At 45.9% G+C, this 23,574-nt stretch overlaps 1 protein-coding gene across 1 annotated transcript in view; it reads right to left on the bottom strand.

Annotated features, from left to right (window-relative positions):
* The window catches only part of DGAT1 (diacylglycerol O-acyltransferase 1), a 228,025-nt gene that overhangs the window by 53,066 nt on the left and 151,385 nt on the right, over positions 1-23,574 (bottom strand). Inside the window, exon 14 of the mRNA XM_069221103.1 lies at positions 5,610-5,675. Coding sequence (XP_069077204.1) covers positions 5,610-5,675 — 66 coding nt within the window. The remainder of the gene's footprint in view (positions 1-5,609; positions 5,676-23,574) is intronic.

Genomic DNA, 23,574 nt, shown 5'->3' on the forward strand with positions numbered 1-23,574 from the left:
GGGGTGGGAATGGAGATTAAGCCAAAGGACATATAATGAGAAAATGTGTATGACTATTATACGGAGACTGCTTGCCATGTAATGGGTCAAGGATTTAGATTTGCTGAATTACTGATTCACCTTGTATAATGTATTATACAAAATAATAATTCAAAAAACATACATGCTGTCTTAACATTTTTTAAATCGGTTTCATATCAGTAAAGCAAAACTGTTACAAACTAAAGTTCTTGAGTTCGGAACAGAATCTGACAACATTGATGATGGCTTTGAAGATACAAGCGAAGAAGTGGAAGACAGTCCCATGAACCGACAGGCTTATGCTGTGCAAATGTACTGTCCCTTCCAAATCATGTTTCATGAATTACATCCCCGCAAAAGAAAACTCTGCTACTCAGGATGACTGCCCACGCAATCTATAGAAAGTGCAACAGTAGAGAGCTAATCACTTCAATTAATAGGATTGGTGTATCAACAAGTTATAACAACATAGTACAGAGTAGGAACTTGTTTAGAGCTTATGCTGTAAAATCCTGTGAATCAAACACCACTTCCAAGTCACCTTACCAGTAAAGGATTTACAACTGCTGATGTTGATAATTTTGATTTTGAAGACAGCTCTTCTTTGTCTGGAACATCCAGCACACATCTTACTGCCATGGTGCTTTTTCAAGAATGTACCAATGAAGTAGCTGCTGGAAAACAAGCTGTGTCAGCTGTAGTCATAAAAAAATTAAGCTGCAAACTTATAACCCAACTGCCAGGCCAACGTGTGAAGAATCACTACAAGACATCAACACATCCCGGTCTACCAGAAAGTGGCTGATGACATGGAGCTCCTTCGATCTGATGCTGCAGTCCGCAAAGCTGATTTAACTGAATCTATATCACATCACTTATTTGGTGCAGAATGAAAGATGAAGAAAAGCCAGTTCCTCCATGGGCTAGAATTCATACTCTGATCTCCCAGAATACTGTCCCACTGAAGGTTGGGTTTTTACCAATAAAACCATCTCTAGTCACAAACTATGCAACAGTATACACATCTCTAAATAATTTCCAAAACGTGTGTGCTCAGCTTGAACACTAGCCTGCCAATTTTCTGCAATGACGGTGTTTTCTGTATTGTAACGGAAATTTGTATAAGCAACCCAGTAGAATTTGATGATTTTTATCCAATGATGGGCGTTTTCCACATGACAAAAGTTGTGCTGTGGTGTGCAGGAAGTTATCTCAGTGATGTGGCATAGACAATGCACTTATTGAGGCTGAAATCTTTGGAAGCAAAACTGTCCAAGTCAGTATTGAGCGGAACTCATTATGTTTGTTCGTTACAAGGTATGCTCATCATATCTGAGGCTATAGAAACATTGGGGTGGAACGCTTTCTGGAAAAAGTATGACAAATTAGGTTTTGCATATCTTAGATCAGACGTGAACAAGACACACGGTGCACTTCATTGAAAAGACATAATGCAAAGCCAAGCAATCTTCAATACACTAGTTCAAAATCAGAAAACCAAGTTCGTAGAGTTTGTCAAAGAATGTGAAGAAAAATCAGAACTTTGCAAGTACTGGGGAAACATTTTACACAATAGATCTAGTGAAAAACCTGGTACATGCTGATCGAGAAGGTGATTGGGAGCTGCACGTGAAGATTGTTTTGTGATTTCGATTGCATAAAGTACCTGAGATATGGGTACCGGTGTTTTGAAAGAGTGAAGAAGCTAGAGGTAGAAAAACCATACCTCTACAGAAAATTCATTCAAAGACATTTTCTGGTGAAAGACAGAGAGAGAAGGTTCAATTCTGTGGCTCGAGATATGAAACTGGAACAGACGATTCAGAGATCACAGAAAAGCTTCAAGGGAATTGTTGGTCAGACACGTAAAAGTGAATATGCTGCTCAATGGCAGCTGGTTTACCATGAAGTCCTTTCTATATGCAGTGTTTTCAGAGAGATGACAAACTCAAAATTAATGGACCATCATGAAACCGTTCCTCACCAGGAACTTGTGGGAAAGAGGGGGGGACATTTTAAGAAACATGTTGACAGCCTTCTTCATTTCATGCAGCAGCAAGGAAACCCCTTTGAAATGACTGAGCCTGTGCGACTACACAACCTTGTGACCAAGCAATACATGGATAACGATATAAAGGCACATCTACTAGATGTCCTGGATCAGGGATTGAAACCATAAGCAGAACTGAAGCAGGAGAGATTTATATTTAGAGAGAAAAAGCTGTCTGGCATAATCACTAAAGATAAACTTCCAAACTTTAATTGCCATAGTAAGAGTTTTGTCCAACCAACCACCACAAAACAGGTTACAAAAAAAGAACCTTTGCAAGGACAGAGAGATGGATGTAGCAAAAGAAAGGGGTGAATTTATCAAGGACATTCTGTTGCATGGTGTTCTTCCAACAAAAGCATTATTTGATGGAGATGCTGCAGCCAAACCAATGAAACACAAACTCACACAAGAGCTCAACATCTTTCACCTGAAGAATTTCAATTCGAAAAAGTGTCCTCATTGAAAACTGCTGTTGTTGTGGTCTATATGTCACAATTGCGAATGCTCAAGATTTCATCCATGCAAAACTGCAGTAAGGTTGTTCAGACAACTCTACAGATACGAAAAATCAGTGTGCACCTTGCAAGAACTGCTCATAGTCTTTGACCGTTGTCTTGAGCTATCTGTCAAAGAATGTGAGAGAATCAGACAAACGTCTACAAGTGGAACTGACCTTGCCTACATCAAAAATCCGACACCTATACCTGTGAAACTTGATAAATTCTGGTTGTCCACATCGAACAAGATGAACTTGGAGATGTTAACTTGCCAAAACATTACTGATGCTTCAGTGAACACCGAATTTCCATTTATTGCAAGTGGGATGATTGTCAATGAGGAGTTGGTGCCTGCAGAGATATAATCAAAAGGTACTGGCCAAATTGTTCAAGACTTAGCAGCAAATTAGAGGAAGCAGACTTTCGTGATGTGCCACATGTTGAGTAGGCTGGTTGAAATGGTTCCAATCGAGTCACTGTATGGCAAATGTCACAGATGTTATTAATGTGCTACTTAGATTTGTTGCAATGTTCTTAAGTCGAGGATTCTCAGAGTTTTGGATACATTATGGAACAGGCGAGAAAAGACATTAAATCCTGCTTCATATTCTGTACAAGGTTCCTGACCCAGAGATGACCAGTGTTCTTATCAAGCCACCTATTCGTACGGGTGATGACACTAGGAGCAAAATTGGAACAAAGCTTGGAGCTTTAACTGCTGAACCTGTGAAGTTTCTAAAAGGATTTGCTGAGACAGAAAAAGAATGTGACTTCTTAGACGTAGAAAAATACCTTGTGCGTTTGTGGAAAACGGGTTCTGACTGTCACACATTTGACTAACTTTGGTACAGTGCGTTCAACAGATCAGTCCCGCTAAGTGACCTTCCACCATCATCATATTCTGTGCGTGGACACATTAAAAGAGCTTTCTACTTGATCGGAAGATGTGTAAATGTTTTGGATCATGCATATGTAGAGAAAGATCCATGTGAATTTGGTTGGGAAGATATTGATGGGGGGCTAAAACCTACGTAATTTCTAAAGCCTCTACCCACAGAACTTCCAAAACATGTGCTACAAAATGATGTCCGTGTTGATATGCTCTTCTCAAATGTTAAACATTCTGTGAATGTACTACGAGTGACTGCCGAAACAAAGTGAACTATTAAAATGTATCTAAAACAGGTTGTGATATTTTTTTTTATATTGAGATCATAAACCTTGTTTGGTGTATGCATAAAAGGATTAAAAACCATTATGTGTTTCATTTCCATATGTCTCTTCTTCCTCTTTAATAACTGCCATTTTGGAAAATGGGGGAAGTGTTGCTCTGAGGAGTTATAAGAGTACTTGACCCCCAAAACCTACGTTTTGACACCAAAATAAATTATATAGGTCTCAAATTACTTCTCTAACAATCCAAAACACATCAAAAATTAAAATCTCCGGACAAGATGTTTTTTTTTTCTCTTTTTTTCACAGAGGTATGTCAGGGGTCCAGGATTATTCCTTTTCCACAGCGACTCTAACCCTACCTTTAAGACCTGCAGAAAGATTATCTGGAGATCAATCAATGTCAGTTACAATTCCTGTGCAAACCAATGATCTTTCCTGGCAATCCAACCAAGGTGTCTATTGTTCTGTCACATCTGACTGAGAACAGAGACAATTGGAGTATCCCTCCGGTGGAGGGAATGGTCCTTCGTTTTATAATTTTTGTCTTTTGTGCTTCACTCTGGAAGCATTTGATAGTAAGTCATGTTCTCTTTCTTTAGACAATGAAATGCCAAATTTAGAAACAACTTGCTTCAGAGTTCTCATATAATTCATTACCCCACAATGAAACACTATTTTCTTTTGTGTACATTGCCCCCGATTCCAGGTGGTTTACGGGTTCCCTCCGTTCTATAATCCCAAATTTATAACAAGGTCACCAGGAGCTACTTCATTATAGTAACATTCAGCAGACTGGAGGTGAGACCGGCTGAGCAGAAGCGAAGAGGGCATCCTTACTGTATCAAGGTATCGGGAGAGAACTGAACAATATCTTCGGATAGGTGGTTAATTTTCCTACCGAGTGTGATGAGCTTATAGAGTCGGTTGTGCATTTAGATCATCACTTACCTGAACAGCGATCACAAACTAAAAAAGTTTGTAGTAGTTTGTCCCAAGGTAGACGTGAGAAGAGTAATGAAAACTCCTGAGCCATGCCATTAGGCGGGATGGGCGCCTGTATCTAAAGAAGTGTACTTGGAATAACAGGTTGGTGGGAGGACTGGGTGGCTAGAGTTTCATACATTCCTGGAGATGCACTTCTAGAAGAATTGCACTGTCTACTTGAGATGCAGGATCAGCTTATGGGCAAGGTAACTGTGCTCTAGATTGTCATGCCTTACTGCTAGCTTTTAATTGCGTCTTCCGGAAGCTCTTTCAATGTCATTGGAAACAGGGAACCTGGTCACAATTCCTTGAACCAATAACTAGACAAGATGCTGTCTTTAGGGCTACTATGAAAAGGAATTAGGTGACACTTAGGATGCTTTACCTCTTTAGCCAGTTGATGTGTGCTTGAAGGTTCAGCTTTTTGTCTAAGAAGTAGCCAAGAAAAGTGGCACATCCTGTTGTGGTGGACGGGAGAACAGCACAGTAAGTGTGCAAATTTGAACAGAGTGGAGCAACGATGGAGTGTTCACAGAGCGTTGTTTTAAGCCGATTGAATTAGACTGATGCTTTGGTATCCAGGTCAAAACATCAGCCAGAGTTTGGCTGTGACTTCACAGTGTGTAGAGGGGGAGATTCTCCGAATTAAAGTATTGTCAGTGTAAAAGAGGCATGTGAAGTTTGTGAGCTGAAGCAAGCAGTCCCCTACAAAGAGCAAATCCATGAGGAATGCCTTGGTGCAGAACAGAACGTTTTTAGAGATTTTGCTGATTTTATGTGTGGACATTATTTTCAAGTTATGACTAGCACCGGCTGAGGACTACACCAATGACCCAAGGTAATGGGAGGGATTTGTCTGAGAAAGATAGAGCATTTACCTGCTGCACCATTTGTGGACAGGTATGTTCCAGTTCTGCCAGAAATAGGTGACCGTCTCTGCATTCCTTGAAGAAAAAGTAAAAAGAGAAGTTACCTGTGCTTGCCATTGCAAGGTGCATCTAAATCAACAGCACAAAACCCAGTTCAGTCAACTGTTTCACACCCATTCACCCATCTCCTCCCGCTCCTATGAAAGCATGACAATTATATTGTAAAGAAAACTTATTCTCTACTATGACTGTTGTGTAAAGTGCACAAACTTTAAAAGTACAGCTGCACTATATTACATGAGATAAGTATGCCTTTGAAGTCTGCCTAAACCAGGGTTCTGCAAAGTCGGTCCTGGAGAGCCGGGTCCATGCCAGATTTTTAGCATATCTACATTTAGAAAAATGTAGATTTCTGAAACATCTTTTTTCTAAATGTGGATATGCTAAAAAGCTGGCATGGACCCGGCTCTCCAGGACTGACTTTGTAGAACCCTGGCCTAAACATTTCTCTTACATTGAAGATACAACACTATGGGAGCAATGCAGGTCTCAAAAGACCAATTCCAGATGTGAACAGCTAGTGTGCAGAGTGTGTGGGGTTCTTAGCGTTGGCCCTAATCTGAGTAACGGTGTCCATATCATCAATTCCACAAACCCTAAGGGAAACACTGGAGCTCCCTTCCACCCTTGGCTTATGCCATGCATTGTGTGGGGTCAAGATCATCGTTTGAGTCCATAACCAGTTGAACCATCATCTTACAGCCTGCAATTCTGGACACATCACACCTAAACTGTGTGGATGCAGCCTAAGTCCCCCTGTCCAGCTATCTGGGGAGGCCATCAGTAAAATACATTTGGCGGTGACCTCTCATTCATGAGATGCTATCTCAAACTTTGATTACTCTTTTGGATGGCAATCATGCCGGCACCAGGCAGCACACCAAACATTAACACCTATATGTGTATTTCCATCTTGGCAATGAACTGCAGATCAGGTTCAGTCCTTCTGAGTTATCCACCTTGAGCACCTAGCAATATATTTTCTAAAAACAGAGGACATTTTTCTAGACCACTTGGCACTAAGGATGGGTCAATGAGCCAATCCAAATCAGACAATCAATTGTCGGATTATCAGTGGAAGCCCAACCATTCATTAAGGAGTGAAGCACTCTAATAACACTAGAACACGAGGAATATAATTTAAAGATTTTCTTTTTTAGCTTAGTGCAAACAACATGAACAGTAACCACAAAGATGACACATGTAATGGGAGTATCAATGTGCACCACAAGCGTTAGGATTGCTATTATAAATATATAGCAAACCCTCCTTCACGCTGTACTTCTAAGTACTGATCAAATTTGTGCACAGCAGTACATAAAACTTATTCAAGATTTCAGAGCTGCCATACACCTGCATACATGTTTGAACAATAGAACTTAAGTTCAGTGATCTAGCAAGGCCTGCTATTCTAGTCTCACAAAGTCAGCTGTAATCGTAATACAGCAGTGAAGGCAAAGTGACTCCGGTCCCGGCAGCCTTCACCTGGAACCAGAGATCTACTTCTGTACGGCCTGTCCCACCATTGTCTGATGTGAAGATTCCCTCTACCCTTAATTCTTTGTGCTCAGCTTTTCCAACAGTGTGTGTTTTAACAACAATGGAATAATTAACAGGAAGTGGCCTGATGACATTCCTCTTATTTTCATCTTCCAAGACTGTTCTTTTTAATCACAACAAACAAGACACAAGAGTAAACCTAACAGAAACTCTTGGAAATCATTAACAAACTAATGTAGAATAAAGCAGTCATCATTCAGATTCAATGCTGTAAATATATTCCAATAAACTTGATTATGACATTGCAGAATATAATAATATACTCAATGTGCATCATATTAGCCACGCGTATTCACTTCTAACTGAGAAGCTGGCACATTTAACCCAAGCAGGGAGGACCCCCTCAATAGAAAGGCATGATATTCATGATCTTTTGCAGTCAGTGGAAAAGAAATGTGTCTGTGCCTTGGAATATCCCTGTGTGAAAATATCCTCCAGACAAATGCCCTGAAGAAGCTTCTCAAGCAGAAAGCTATGTTAGCTTCTAAAACTGCTGATAAACGCTATTAAGCCTCAGACGTTTGAGTCGCCCACTGCTCGGAGTTCCTAGTAGCGAGGTCTGGTTCCCTTACTTGTCCCAGGTTCCAGAAAGGCAGTTGCTGGGTTTTATTCTTCGTCTTCGAGCAGGCATTGATCCTGCCTGGAGAACTGTTGGATACAGAGTTTTATAAAATAATGGCTATTGGTTTTGCATTTTAAAAATGAAGTATCCTGTTGTCCAGCTACGGCTAAATTGAACCCTCTTTTTAAGAGAGAGCAAAATGTCCGTGCGCGCACTCTTAACCCATGGTGTCCGATCACGCAGCAAAGTCCTTGCACTTATTTGCAATGAACCAGCTTGAGACTGGTTACAAATGCTAAATATATTTCACTTATTCAAAAATGGAAGTTTCAAAAGCCTGCTTCATATACTGAATATAGAGTCTGAAGAAATTTATTTGTGGTTTCCAAAGTATGTTACACAGAGGTTTTTAGGTGTTTTGGATTAACTTTCATAGGGAGATTTTAAAATAATTTTGTCTATTTTAACTGATGAACTTGTAATGTGTGTCTTTCTGTCTTTGGGAATTGTTGCAATGTGTATTTCTTCACAAGAGGGATGAAATCGCAAACTTATTTTTAGCTTTTCTCTTTTTAGAGGTTATTGTAATGTGCATATTTCTATAAGATCTAGGTTTTGGAAATAACATTAACTACAGGGAAATTAGGACAAAGGAAATATTGATCACTAGTGCCTTAGCTCCATGGTTGTAACCCACTGACTTGACTGTAACAGATGCATCTGGAGCAGTGCTGGAGTGCTACCAGAAGAAAAACAACTGCACTTCTAAAAGTCCCTCTCACAAAATCAGTGTAAACCCCAGAAGCACATGTTGTTTCCATTGCTGGCGGTTAAAGGTTAAAACTATTTTAAAGCTTTAAAGGGGGGACATACGGCCTGGGTGTAAAAGGTGCTAAGGCATTCTGGTTTACAGATCCCCACATGGAAGTAAAGACCAGTTTTCTTTTTATAAGTAATAGCTGGGACTGGACAGAGTTTATTTTGTCTGATTACTTTCTTACACTGTATTTAAGGTCTAAACCTACCGCCAGCCCCTCAAGTAAGTCTTGACCCCACAAGCTAGTCACCACTGAAAAACAATAGATAATTGTCCGTGGTCCTCCTTTTGTTGCCCTTTGACAGATAAAAGGCTTAGTGGCTCTATCGAGATTTAAACCGGAGACCAAGCAGATAGACAAAGATCCCCGTAATGCATGAATTAGTCTACTGAGTCACCATTATCAAAGAAACTTTATTCGGCTGGATTCCAGCCATAAAAGCACAATTCACATAATATAGAAAAACAGTCATAAAAACTGATAAAAATGTAGTACAAATGCTTAAAAACATAAAATATCTAATTTAGGGCCATTCTCAGGTTTGGAACGCATCATGTGTCCGAAGCTTGTCCATGACTTTTCCTTATGGCTAATGCACATTTTATTAAATTAATCACCACATAACAAATTTGGGGGGTATCCAACTTTTGCAAAATCATTAGGGCTGTCCTGTGTGGTCTACAGTTGGCTTCATGGAGAACCGGGACCAGAAAGAACTTCCTGTGCAAAGAGTACATATTACAAAACAGCGCAAAGCGTAACGTGCTCGGTTGTGTGACAGAATCACAGGGACAGTTGGGGAGAATAGCAAACCAGGTGCCCTGGGAGTGATATGCAACAAGAAAACGAATGAAGTTAAAACAGAACCTGGTGAGATAAAAATCTCTACCTCTGCTTGTGAAATAGTTTGAGAGAAAACTCCAAACCTCCAAAGTGTTTAATAAGCATATAGTTTAGAGCGATCTGGTTTTGGAAAAAATCCGACATCCTTCTCTCCACATATAAGACCACTTTTTAACCAGGGGTTTAGTACTCCTCGTAATAGACTCTGGATTTGTAAAGTACCCTTCGATTCCTAATGCCATAAAACAGATTTTACAAATTTCAGCCAGAGGATGGCCCCAGCAGTATCCAATCAGACAATCTTGCATGATCTCCCGCAGGAGGCTTACTTCTGGGGTCAACCTGAGCAGCAGCGGGCTGATTTGCAACACTTTTGGCGTCATAAATTGCAAACAGTTCCTTGACCGGTTTTTACCCCAGCCTTCTTGCAAAATTTAAAACAGAGTCAATTGATGTCTGAAAGTGCAGGGAGCGTGAGCTACATAAAAGGTCCCAACTCATCTTGGAATCAAACTCAATCCCCAGGTAAGTAAAATTTTCTACTTTAGCTATCTCTATACCACCCAGTTGAAATCTCATTTTCTGTTCTTTTAGGGCCCACTATCATAGCAAAAGACTTGCCTAAGATTGTTTTCTGGCCTAACTTATCAATACAGCGTTCGAAACGATCTAACAGAAATTGCAGACCGAAGGTCTTTTGCGCAATCAGCACGTCATACTGGGTTTCACAGTTGCTTGAATTTTGGGATATCGTTCCCTAGACTGTGCAGCGAGTCCTCTAGCCAATTTATATACAATAAAAAAGTAAAGAGGCCAACACACAGCCTTGCCGCACACCCATCGTGGACCTAATTTCCAGAGAAAGTTCCCCGTTTATCAAATACCTGATTTTTCCCATAGTTTCCGAATGCATCCTATACAGCAGGTTCATCAGTGGCTTATGAAACCCTGGTTATCCATAATGAACCACAGAATGGGGCGATTCACCATATCCAAAGTGCTGGAGAGATCCATATATGCTAGAAGAACAGACCCCCTACCGTACTGACATGTCCCCCCAGAATAAGATGGAGGTTTAGGCATTGGTCAATAGTGCCAACTCCTTTGCCAAACCCATATTGTACCCTGGAAAGTAACTGCTTCTCCTGTATCCAGGCCTCCTGTTCGGTTGCAATAACCCTACCCTAGATCTTACATGAGCTGTCCAAAAGAGAGATTGGTCGATAGCAGCTGGACAAGCTTCTGCCCCTATTTTAGGTTGAGCGTTAGCGTTCAACTTGCTGTATATGTAAGTATATTTATGCTGTGAGTTAAAGCAATTTCATTTGTCTGCTGCCCTGTGCTTTAAGAATTCTTGCTCGCTAGTGGTCAGTTCTGACCTTTTCTCCCTCCTTTTTCTGTTTCAAAGTAGTGACCTTGTACTATATCCTTCCACTTTGGTTTCTTTAGCTGTTGCTGTGACTGACATTTCTTTGGTGCTCCCTTTTGGGCTGGTTTTATTGCAGCATTCCATTCCTCCCATGTCGCTGACATTTGTTTTGGCTTTATTCCAGCACTGTCCTCTACCCTGCTCCTAAAATAAGCTTATTTTACTAATAAGCTTGTTCCACTGAACAAACCGCTCCTAAAATAAACTGATTTTACTAAATAAAAACACCATAGGCCCTCGCATTGCATGTTGGGTCTCTCAATCTCTCTCTCCAGGGCCCCTCCCTCCAGCACACAGGGCACCGTTTATCCTTATTGGGCCATAAATCTTCTCAGGCTGCTCTGCTAACTTCGGTACAGCTTTTTTTTGCTCGTAGACGCTATCAAAAGATGACATCTTGTTCAAAATGTGCAAAACCTATTGCACTGCAAATGCTCGTTTAATGTTGGTGAGGGCTCAGCAGCTCCATCAACAATTTTTTATTAAAAACAAAAAAATCAAAAACAAGAATTGGCAACGCCAACGCCATACCAATAGGCTTTGCCAGTGCTTCTTCCAAAATGCACTTTGCTTTTTCCCATTCCTAGCACTAGCAAAAATGGTCTTTTTTATGTAACCCCCTCTAAGATTCCATGAGCATCATATGCTACGCATGAAGAACTCGCAGACTGAACTCCAAGAAAAGTTTGTGAACTGGCATCCAAGCGCCGAGTGGGCTACTCGGATCGGATGTTCTTTTCTAGGTGCAGTTGCGCGGTATTTATTGCTGATGCTCTGCTCATATGAAATGTTTTTCTGGTTCTGTTCAACAGTCTTCTAGCAGAGGGAGCCCTGTGTCCTTCAGTTACATCGCAGTTAAAATTTTTGGTCGTGCTTGGACATGATGCTTTCAAGGTGGAATACTTTGAAAGCACATATAAGATGCATAAATTAAAATTCTAAATAACATTTTTCCTGATAGGCACTCGGTATGTTAAACGTAGTTTGGGTCTATTTCTGAAGAATTCAACTATTTCTTGCAAATTTCAGACACTATGTTCTCGCTGGACAGTTTCTTTCATTTGCATGGCATTAGATGGTGGGTGCATCGGATTTAATCCTGCCATCCTTTGGGGTTTAAACTTCGCAAGACAGTGGGTAATTTGCTTGGCACGCGGGTAGTACAGCAGAGGATCCCTGCCCTCTGAATCTCAGCATATTCTCTGCATGAATATTCATTTTTTCAAGAGACACTGTTGTAAAATGCCATCAACTACAACTTCCTAAACATCCCTGTGGTTTACTCTCAATACTAAAAAACAAAGTCAGTTGTTTAAGGCAATTTTATTTGATCACTACCATCTCAACAAGTTCCAACTAACCAATTTGTGATGGTTGCTCTCGCAGCTCTGGATCTCAATTCCAGAGAGAGCGATGCTTGGAAGCCTACTTCTCCACGTCAGTGTTGGAACGATGCGGAAATATCCTGCCTCACAATTAGCATTTTGGGTAATATCAGTAGAGCAGGATCCTCTGCTGGCTTAGAGACTGCCTCTATCATGTCTGAGGTCCCAGGAATAATTATGTCACCAGGAAACCTCTTGGATTAACATCTGCTGGGATGATCACTATTATCTATATGTGACGTAGCCCTAACTTTTTCTTTTTTGAGGATCTGGGTTCAGTAGGACATGAAATCATGCAGGAGTCTTTTCCTCTCACCTCTTGGAAATATTCAGTTTTTTGTTTTGAGGAATTATGCTTCACTTCTTTTTTGATAAATAATTTTTTTTTTGATGAAGAATTTTTATTGATTTTTGCAAGAGAAAGAAAAATCATGATACAAACATCAAAACACAATGCCAACGGGCATCCAACATTGGTCGAACCTGTGATCCCAGACAGCGCTTATATTAGAGATGGCATGTTATTCAGGAGCCTAGTGCGGCCTCCCATTTCCCCCATATCCTATTGTATTTATTCGGACATCCTCTGGCCTCATATACAAGTTTTTCACTCTGCGCGCACCAATCCACTCCCCGCCTCCATTTAGCCAATGATGGGGCACTCTTGGCCTTCCAGTTTGCCACTATATCCCTCTTAGCCACTAAGCACGCCACCCCGAGGAAAATTTGATCTGGTCTCCTTAGCTCGGTGTCACCCATGATCCCAAGGAGGAGGGGCAGAGGCTCTCTCTCTATATTCTCCTGCAACACCTCAGAAACCTCCCCCAAGACAGCTCCCCAATAGGCTACCATGGCCGGGCAGGTTCATACCATGTGGAAGAAGTCGGCTGTAGGGTTTCTGCAGCGGGGGCACTCCGCAGTGGGGCGGAGGCCCGCTCTGTGTAGTTTGTCGGGTGTGAGGTATGCTGTGTGCAAAAAATAAGTTTGTATCAGTCTAAGGCGGGTAGCGATCGCCAGGGCAAGCGGGGCCATTAGCGCCTCACCCCATTCCATCTCTTCCATGGGGCCCACCCACCCCTCCCATCTCTGGCGAAGTACCCCCAGGGAACCCGAGGTGCCGGAGACCAGGGTGCGATATATCTGGGAAACACCTCCCCTGCCCAGACCCCCCATCAATGCCTTGGCCTCCATGAGGCTGCATTTGGGTATGGTTTCTCCCACTCGGATATGTACTGATAAGGCATGTCGGAGCTGGAGGTATCTGTGGAACTGTGTCTTATTTAATGAAAAGTTTTTCTGGAGATCTTCGAAGGACTGTATGTGTGACCCATTCCAGACATCGCCGAGTGTGGAGATGCCTATGTTATCCCAGTTCTGAAACCCCTCCAGGCCCGCCACCTCCACCAATTGCCTCCCATGCCACAGTGGGGTCTGTTGGGTAAGTCGTCCCCACCACCCCGTCGATTTTTGAGCCGTCCGCCATCCCTGCAGAACCACCCTGGTCACGTCTGGGAAATCTTGAGAGATCGGACCTCCATAGAGGGTGCCCAAAATCCGTGGGTAACCCATCGTTTGGAGCTCCAGTCGGTATGCCGGGTCTGTCCACCCACCCCCCATCCAGTCATTAATCACAAGTACTTGTGACGCAAGGTGGTAGTAATGGATATTGGACATGCCCAAACCTCCATCATATACATCCCTCTGGCAAGTTTTGAGCGCTAACCGTGGGCGGGCTCCGCTCCATATAAATTGGCGCGCCAATGAGTCCATTTCCCCAAACCATTTCCTAGGGATGGGATGGGGAAAATTTTGCAGGAGATAGAGGAGCCTAGGAAGGATCATCATCTTGTAGAGCGCTATTCTATCAAGTAGGTTAAGAGGGAGTGTCCTCCAGTGTAGGAGATCACTTCTGATTTTTCTGGTTAACGGTGTAATGTTAAGTTCCCATGTCAACTCAGGGAGAAGTGAAATATATATTCCCAGGTATTTAAAGCTGTTTCTTCGTACTGGAATATTCCGCTGCCAGTCCACACATTCTCCGGAGCGGTGTAGGGGGACCAATAGGGACTTGGCGGGGTTCAGGATCAGCCCAGAGGCTTCTGCGAAAAGGCCCAGGATCTCTAGCACGAGGGGGCCACTTTTAGCCGGGTTGGAGATATGTAGGAGGACATCGTCTGCGTATAGCGCCACACGATCCTCTGCACAAGCGGGCTAGGACCAGCCTTCGATCAGGGGATCTCCTTGCAGCAGTATTGCAAGAGGCTCTATCATTAACGCGAAGAGCAATGGGGATAGCGGGCAACCCTGTCGGGTTCCGCAGCCAATAGGGAACGGGTCGGAGACCACTCCATTCACCCGGACTCGAGCTGTCGGCTTGGAGTACAGGAGTCTCACCAGGCCGCGGAATCTGGGACCGAGCCCATTTTTCTGCAGGACCAGTTCAAGGTAGGACCAATCCACTGTGTCAAAGGCTTTTTCAAAGTCCAGTAAGAGTAATGCCAAGGGTGTGTGTGACAGAGTCTTGCGATGTGCCAGAGCCAGATGCAACCGCCTAATGCAGTGCCTGGTACTACGAGTGGGCATGAAGCCACATTGGTCAGGGTGCACTAATGTGGGCATTATCTCTTTCAATCTGGAGGCCAGGGTCGAAGAAAGCACTTTGATCTCAATATTTAGAAGTGAGATGGGTCGGTACGCCGAATTAATGCCGCGATGGGGGTTGGGTTTTAGGGATCACTACTATCGTAGCTTGGTCAATCTCGGTGGGAAATCGGCCTAATTTCTCGGCTTCTCCATACATGTTGAGTAAGTGGGGGCCCAATATATCACTGCATTTGCTATATATCTCTGCTGGGAGTCCGTCAGGGCCTGGGGTCTTGCCCGGTGCCAGGTTGGAAATTGCACTGGTGATCTCTGCAAGGCTAATAGTTTCGTCCAGCCTATCTACTGTCTCCAGGGAGATCCTGGGGAGAGTGACCTCATTCAGGAGGGGAGTCTCTTTCTCAATGGCGGGGCGGGAGTCCATTGCATAGAGGCGGGCATAATAGGAGGCAAAGCTTTGTGCGATTTCAGCAGGTGTCCTAGAGAGGGAGCCCGAGGGCTCTAAAATCTCAGGTATAACCCTGCTGGCCAGAGGGCGAGCGGCCAGCCAGTGCAGGAGCTTCCCATTTTTGTCCACCAGCCATATATACGGGCTACCGAAGCTCTCCACATGCACCTAGCCGAATCTAGCATTATAGGCCTGATTCTGACCCTGGCGGTCTATGACCGCCAGGGTGGAGGCCGGCTGAAGCACCGCCAACAGGCTGGCGGTGCTTCATTTCTTATTCCGCACAGCCGCGGTCGCCCAGCCGGGTCCGGCGTTTTTCCGCCGGATTTCCCCCGGCTGGGGGAATCTTCCATAGCGGCGCTGCCATGGGGATTCCGACCCCCTTCCCGCCAGCCTGTTTCTGGCGGTTTTCATCGCCAGAAACAGGATGGCGGGAACGGGTGTCGTGGGGCCCCTGGGGGCCCCTGCACTGCCCATGCCACAGGGCCCCACAAGGATTTTCACTGTCTGCATTGCAGACAGTGAAAATCGCGACGGGTGCAACTGCACCCGTCGCACCCCTGCAACTCCGCCAGCTCCATTCAGAGCCGGCTTCATTGTTGCAGGGCCTTTCCCGCTGGGCCGGCGGGCGATCTTTTGGCGGTCGCCCGCCGGCCCAGCGGGAAAGTCGAAATGACCCCCGACGTCTTTCGACGGGGTAACTTTTGGCGAGCGGCGTCCGCCGCCCGCCAAAGTCAGAATGACCCCCTATGTGTTTAATTTCTTCTCTGACCATAGTCAGCTGCCTCAGGGCAGCGGCAGACGAAGAGGTCATTTGTTGGCGTTCCAGTCTCAGGGCCCTGGCCTCCAGGTCAGAGATCTGGGAGTTAATGTCCTGCTCGCGGGAACGGAGAAGGTGCTTGGCATGCCCTCTGAGGGTAGCCTTACAGGCGGCCCATAGTGTTCCCGGGGATCGGACCGACCCCAGATTCAGATCAAAATATTGAGTTAGTTGATTTCTGATCTCCTGGGTATAGTCTGTCTTGTAAGTACCATGCGTTTAGGCACCATACCGGGCGTCTGGAGGGATCTGCTCCACCCAGGCGGACCCGCACTGGTGCGTGGTCCGAGACTCCCCGGGGGAATATCTCTGTCCCTGTGACGCTCGAGAGGTCCAGAGCGGACATGAATACCAGGTCTATTCTGGATTGCGTCCGGTGGGCGGCCGACGTGTGGGTGTATCGACGATCCCTAGGGTGCCAGGTTCTCCATACCTCGCAAAGGCCAAGGCTCTCAGTCCAGCCAGTAAAAGCCGAGGCCCTGGCTAATCTACTAGCCGTAATCTCACCGGATACATCCAAATCGGGATCGAGAACCGCGTTGGAGTCCCCTCCCAGCAGGGTGGTCCCTTGGGGCAGTCCCACAACCACTCGGCGAAGCGAGTGCAAGAAGGCATCAAGTCTCGTCGGGGGGCATATGCAGATATAAAATTTATCGGTGTTCCATGAAGAGTCCCCGTGGCCACTACAAATCTGCCCTGTGGGTCGGCCTGCGTGGCTGTGATCACCACAGGAAGAGAAGTGAAGTAAAATGGCTACCCCTCTAGAGCCCCTGGAGAAGCCCGCGTGGTATACTCTGTCATATCCTCCCCGTATGAGCATGGGGCACCTAGTCCCAAGGAGGTGGGTTTCCTGCAAGAGGACCACTAAGGGGGAGTATCTGCGGAGAGTGTTAAATACTGCTGACCTCTTAATCTTGTCCAACAGGCCATTTACGTTCCAGGAAAGGACCTGAGTTAATGAGTGCCAGGCATGAGTTGCATAGGTGTTGCATAGGGCTGAGTGTCAGGCTGTGGACCCAGGGACGACCATTCCAAACATAACAGTAAAATATTAAGGAAGCTAACCAACTTATTCCTGTCTAGGCTAACTTCAAATGCCCATCCCCCCAACCATCCCCCTCCCCATACTCCCACCCCGGAAGCATCTGTCGCCCAAATACCCAACCAAAACCAGACAGCCAGCAGGACTGTCCTTGGGGTGGAGTGGTGGACCCCTCCATATAATCGGATCAGTTACAATTAGTGGTAACCTGCCAAGTCTCGGGTGTCGTATAGTAGAGAGGCTTGACGCCTTCTGTAGTGACCCTTGTAAGGTCTGCATAGGTAAGTCGGACATCCCAAGTCTTTTGGACTCCCATCAGCGGGAGTCAAATGCGTCATATTAACCGAGGGCCGGGGACTGGCTCAAGCTGTTATCATCTGTCGTTTGGCTTGAGGTCTGAGGCTCAGAAGGGTCCTCGGGTTTCCTCTCTGTTTGTGAGCCAGAGTCTCGGGTTTCCTCCTTATTTGCCAAAGTGTTTGTGTCTTTGGGTCTCCCTCTCCGGGATCTGGTACGCCTCTGGCTCCTCCGGGGGCCTCCCGGTGTTGGGGGTCCGATCTGAGGGGCCCTCTCCGTGTGTCCCAAGGGCCCCCCTCGGGCTCCGATGCCCTCCTCCGTCAGCCAGTCCCAAGCCTCTTCAGGTGTTTCAAAAAAGTGCGCTCGCCCGGCCAAGAGGACCTTGAGCCGCGCGGGGAAGAGGAGCATGTATGAAAGTTGCATCGCTCTAAGTTTCTGCTTAACGTGCGCGTACGACCGGCGGCGGATCTGGACCTCACGGGTATAGTCTGGGAAAATTAGGATTTTATGGTTCTCCCATTGAAGATCTTCCGATCTCCTAGCCTCCTTAAGGATATTGTCTCTATCTTTGAAGTTAAAGAAGCGCGCAATCATTGGGTGTTTTGGGCCGCCTGGTGGGGGGCGAGGAGCCAGTGCCCTGTGGGCTCTTTCGATCGCAAACCAGGGCGAAAGGGACTGGTTCGGCATCCAGGTTTTAATCCACTTCTCTAGGAACTCAGAGGCCCCGCCATCTTCTATGCCCTCCGGAAATCCGATGAAACGCAGGTTATTGCGTCTCGACCGGTTTTCTGCATCCTCCGCACGACGGTGCAGCTCGCCGGTTCGAGTCTGCAGCTGGGCCACTTTACTTCTGAGGTCAGCTAGGTTGTTTTCAGTCTGGGAGACTCTAATTTCAACCTCGGTGATCCGGTTCACTGCGTTTCTGAGGTCCTGTCGAACAAGACCCACGTCTTCTCGTACTTCCCCGATCTTAGTCTCTACAGCAGACTGTAATGATTGAATGACCTGAAGGATGGCATTCACTCCGTCTGGTGCGGGGCCTCCGCTAGCTCTGTCTCCCTCTCCTCGCTGGCCCGCCGGCGTCGTGAACTGGTCAATCTTTTGCTGGGAGGAGGGGGGTTGTTTGTTCGCCTTGTCTCTCCCCATCACGATATCGGAAACAGGAGTCAGGTAGCTCGCTTCTTGCAGTCTTTCAAATCAAGGCTAGGTCTCTTGCACGTTTGTTGTTACCACGGCTACAAAGAAGGCGTGGGGAGAGGCATTCAGGCCCAAGTTGTGGTCTTCTCCACCTTTGGGATCCGATGACTCCACGATGAGTCCAGCTCCGTCCCGGCCCAGCTGTAAATTGCCATTAAATGTTAAGGGGGGGCAGGGCATCTTCTTTCCCTAACTCCTCTCCCCTCCCCCACCCCGTTCTCACCTCGTGCCGGTACCTTCAGTAGGGCCTCGACCGGCCCTGGTGTTGATTACGCTGCTTCAGTGATGCCACGAGGTCACTCAAGGCCATCGCCCTCCGTTAGGCCAGATCGCGGTTTGTTTCCCGGTGTGGCCGCGATCCACGGTAGGCCTGTTCAGATCAGGGACTCGGAGAGGGTGGCCCCAAGTTCCTCCATTCAATTGCTGGTTATTTGGTCGTGCCAGTATCTTCAGAGCAGCCTCGTCCTGCCCCGGTGTCTCTGCTGCACTCCATGGACCCCCAGCATGTTTCTGTCGTCACTCAGGGCACCAGGGAGTCTCTCTCCGCAACCGCCCCTCCGTCGCTCCAGCTCCGGCCAGCGGGGTCTCCCTTGGATGCAGTGCAGCCGCTCAGGTCCCTCTGGCCAATGCCCTCGAGCCGGCGCACGGCCGCAGCCTCGTCCACACGGCACTCTCTCCCCCTGGACGCAGCGCTGCTCCTACATGCCGCGAGGACCGCGTTTGAATCGCAGCCTCAACCCCCTCCAGGGTTTTCTCCTTACCCTGTCACACCTCTTGTTCCAGCGCGGCCGCGTCGGGAGGGATCGCCGGTCCGGCCCCGGCTCAGCCGCGGAAGTCAGCCCCGGTCGCCATTTTGTTTTCAGGGACGGGCGCGGCTCGAGAACGGGGGCCGCTTTCATTAATTGCTCACCGCCGGATGTTCCCGGGGGTCCAGGGGTTGCAAGGACTGTTAAGATGACGTCCTCAGCTCGGTCAGGCCACTAACTACGGGCAGATGACGGAGGGGTCCAGAACACTCTCAGAGTGCGACCACCACCTTGATGCCCGAAGCCACGCCCCGCTTCACTTCTAGAGTGGACAGACCAACCTCAACATTGGTCAAGTTTGCAGTTCCAGCTACTTCCCCAGGGTCACTATGAAATACTTTCTCAAACAAACAGCATTACAAAGTCACTTTTCCCAGTGTACATGCTGGATCCTAGAACCAGTCCTGCCCAGAGGTTCTTTTTAAGATACTGTGTAATTAAAATGCGGTCTTTCCACTTGGCTTCAAGATAGGAGCACAAACTCTCTGTGTCACTAAGAGATGTGCCTGAACTCCTTTTAGTTTCGCTGGGTTGCTACAGATCTCTGGAACAGTGCAGTAAAGTTTAACATTTGATGAGTAAGTAGAAGCATCTGAGCTCTGCAGACTCTAGCCTGCCACCTAGAGATAGTAGCTGGCACATAAAGTCTTCTTTGGGTTAGTGTTAGGCATGACCTGCAACCAGTAGGTCTCATTTTGCATATTCTTAGGGCCAGTGCTTTAATTGGGTAGGTACTCTCTGGTACTGAGTACCCGTCAGTTCTTTCATTTGAAGGGGACAGTACCTGCAATTCTCAGCACTGATGCAATTCATTACAGTGGATGAGTACGGCACTTCTCAGGAGCAAACAGGCACTGTAAATATCGAGTACCCGCACGTCTATATTTCCATTTAAAGCACTTCTCTAAGCACAGATTATTTCTTGGTGCGCTGTACATTTTCTGGATTGGTTGGTCGGTGGTCGGTACGCGTTTGCTCCTTTTCTGTCCTTCAGCCAGCTTAGGTGAATCCAGTCTAACTCCCCAATCTTGTTTGTGGTTCAGTCTTAAAACGTTCTTCAACCTTCCTTGTATGAAAGACCAAATGCTCTGTAAACCCCGGGAAACAGATTTCTGTCCCACAGAGTGTGTAAGCGCCTGTACTTGAACCCTAAGTTCATGTTCCTATGCCCTAAAACCATGATTCACAACCTGCGGACCGGGGACCCCTGCAGGTCCGCAAAGCCTCTTCAGGGGGTCCGTGACTGCTAAGAATATTAAATAATATTAACAGATTAGTTTTCAGTAATGACTCACTGGGGGACCCCAGATTCCAATAATAATGCAGTGGGAGTCCCCGGGTTCCAGTAATGAGAAAGTGGGGGTCCACAGAAGTGAAAAGGTTGGGAACCACTGCCCTAGAATGCAGCCCATGAGCCACTGTATTAAAAGCTATGGAGAAATATGCTACATTTCAGAAGTGTGTAGCTTTGTTTCCACAGTTGGGCTTGGGTGAGAGGTGTTAGCCTGCCCTCTTAAAGACTGCAGGAAAAATAACATTGTAACATTACAGCATCGTACGAAGGTGTACAGTCCTTTAAAGACAACTTGAAGTAAGTTCATGTTGCAGTAATTTAAATATAGAGCTGATCATTTTTTCATCAGTAAGATTTTCTGTTCATGTCCTTGGTTTGTAGGTACTGAGAACCAAATGCACTCCAGTGTTCAACGCCTCCATCAATAAAGTCAATATATAGGATGCTCTTTCTTCTCAAAGCCTCCTACCACTACTGGTGTTAGTCCACTCTCTTCCTTTCACATGTGTTCGCGTGCTGTATTGTTACGGATGGCATATACATTATAACCTCAGCTGCTGGCACACAGCAATTAGAGCTTACAGAAACATCACTGATGGTCGTTTTCTTCTCAATGGAACCGGACAATATGTTGACTGTGGTTCTCGTTCTGCTTAGGAGGAACCCCCTGCTTGACAACATTTCATTGGAATAGTATTTGACCATAATATGGTGTAAAAACTTTGTGAATCCAAGTGGTTGCCTTTCTAAGACCCCATGCTTCCAAGGCGGAAACACGAACACTTTGATGTAGGAAGAGCCGCGCAGAGAGCTCATGGTGAGTCAAGTGGTCCTCTTAATAGAATGCTTCTAGCAGGCCGGCCTCAAAGTCATTAGTTGCATCTGGTACTGGGGACAAACTGGAGAAGTGCATGTGCTCACTTCATGACTAAGTTTTGAGCATGCCTTGGCAGAGGGCCTAGCATTTAACTTGTCATCTTGTAGAGTAAGCAGTATGGTGTAACTGAGGTCTAAACAGGTCTGGATCCATGCCATATCTTTGAGACCTCTTTTTACAATACATATGAATGTTCTAAATGGGAAAAATACATAGTCAATGGTTATCTTAAAGTCGGACTTGAATATGGCTCCCTTGCATTGATGTTTTACATCCCACTGTCCTCTTGGGGTGCCTTAGAGCTGTGCAATTTGCAGTCTTTAGTTTTTCTGCAGAATAATTGCATTTCTTAATCTTTCCTCTTCAGCGAGTGCCACGTCTTCCGATTCTGCTTTTCGCTTGCAGAGCTTCTGGCAGTCTTGCACATCTTCGTGCCTCCTGCAGAGGGATTAAGCACCTTCTTTGTCCCTCCTTGGGCGGTTTTGTTTCCACTTTGGACATCGACCCTGTTACATGGATAATCACACGTTTGCTGATAACTGACTGCGAGTGAACTTTTTTCCTTTTGTGTGTCTCCTTCGCGCTCACGCTCATGGCAGCCATGGCGCTTTAAATCAGCTCGCTTACGCCAACTGTTTTACTTTTTATTTTCAGTTTGTATGGCAGAAAAAGTCCAGTTCGGAATTTATATAGCTAACAGCTCTAACTCAAGCAAACACGAGACCCATTGCATTGCAAACGCTTGTTTACCTTTGTCACTAGAGTGACATCTACATGCTGACTCATTCAAAGTTCTGCTGCTGTGTGTTTAAGTCGGCTTTTGGTCTACATCAGTCTGCTATATGTGGCACAGCACACAGTGAATACAGAGCTGTGCAGCATGTTTATGCTGCATACAAGCACTGGTTGTATGTGTGCCTGTGAAGGGTACAATGCATGAAGGGTGCTGGGCACTATTTTGGGAGACAGAGGGAGACTATCAACTGTGCCCCTCTGCTCCTGGACCCTCACAAAAGTAACCCCACCCCCTGTTGGGAGCTCCCGGACTTGTCCCCAAGTCCCCCAGCAGCCTGTTTCTCAGTGGCCCCCTTTTCACCAACTATGCAGTGTGCAAGGCACCCGAACAGCACCTCTGCACCCAGACACTCCAGGGCAGATAAACTAAAACTGCTGGTATTTCTCGTGATCTTGATCTCTTAGCACTAAAGCAGACCCCCGGAATTCGATTGCAATTACTGGTATGCAGTATGTTTCTTCTCCACTGTGTAACACTTACCTCACTGTGCAAAGTAATAACTCAAACAATACATACTTTATGCAGAAGATTTTTGGTGTCTGAAAACAATATAAAAGTGTTATATTTTTCTAAAATTGGTCTCGAGTTTCTTCTTGAGTGTCTCATTTATGGACTGGGTGTGTGTTCAACCAAAGCTTAGCACTATTCTCTGATAAGCCTAAACTGCTCACCCACACTACCACAAGAGAGAGCATTTAGGGCTAATACTTTAACAGCCAATAAGGGTGACCTGTACTTTCTGCATAGTGTCCCCCTACACTGGTACACTGCATACATAGCCAGCTTCCTACACTCAGGCATAGGAGTGTAGGCCCAGTCGGGAGGGCAGAGCAGACCGCCAGCTTTGCAGGGTTGTGGGCTTCATTGGTGCTGCAGATGCAGTGGCACCATGGCCCAGTGGCATGAGGGGACAACTAAACCCCAATCCTTGCTTGAAATTAGGGCCAGGTGCACACTTGCTCTGTTGCTTTGGGTCTCCCAGCAATGCTCAGAAATGAAAAAATTGAAACAGAGGAGACACCTTACTATGGGCCCCACAGGGATGCCAGAGAGGGGAATGAGTAGCCCATACTTCGAACAAAGGGCAGGGAAGGCCGCCCGCTTTGCAAGGCAGTAGTTATAATTATTGAAGCAGGTGAGGT

The sequence above is a fragment of the Pleurodeles waltl genome, chromosome 2_2, assembly GCF_031143425.1.
Source record: "Pleurodeles waltl isolate 20211129_DDA chromosome 2_2, aPleWal1.hap1.20221129, whole genome shotgun sequence".
Classification (NCBI taxonomy): domain Eukaryota; kingdom Metazoa; phylum Chordata; class Amphibia; order Caudata; family Salamandridae; genus Pleurodeles; species Pleurodeles waltl.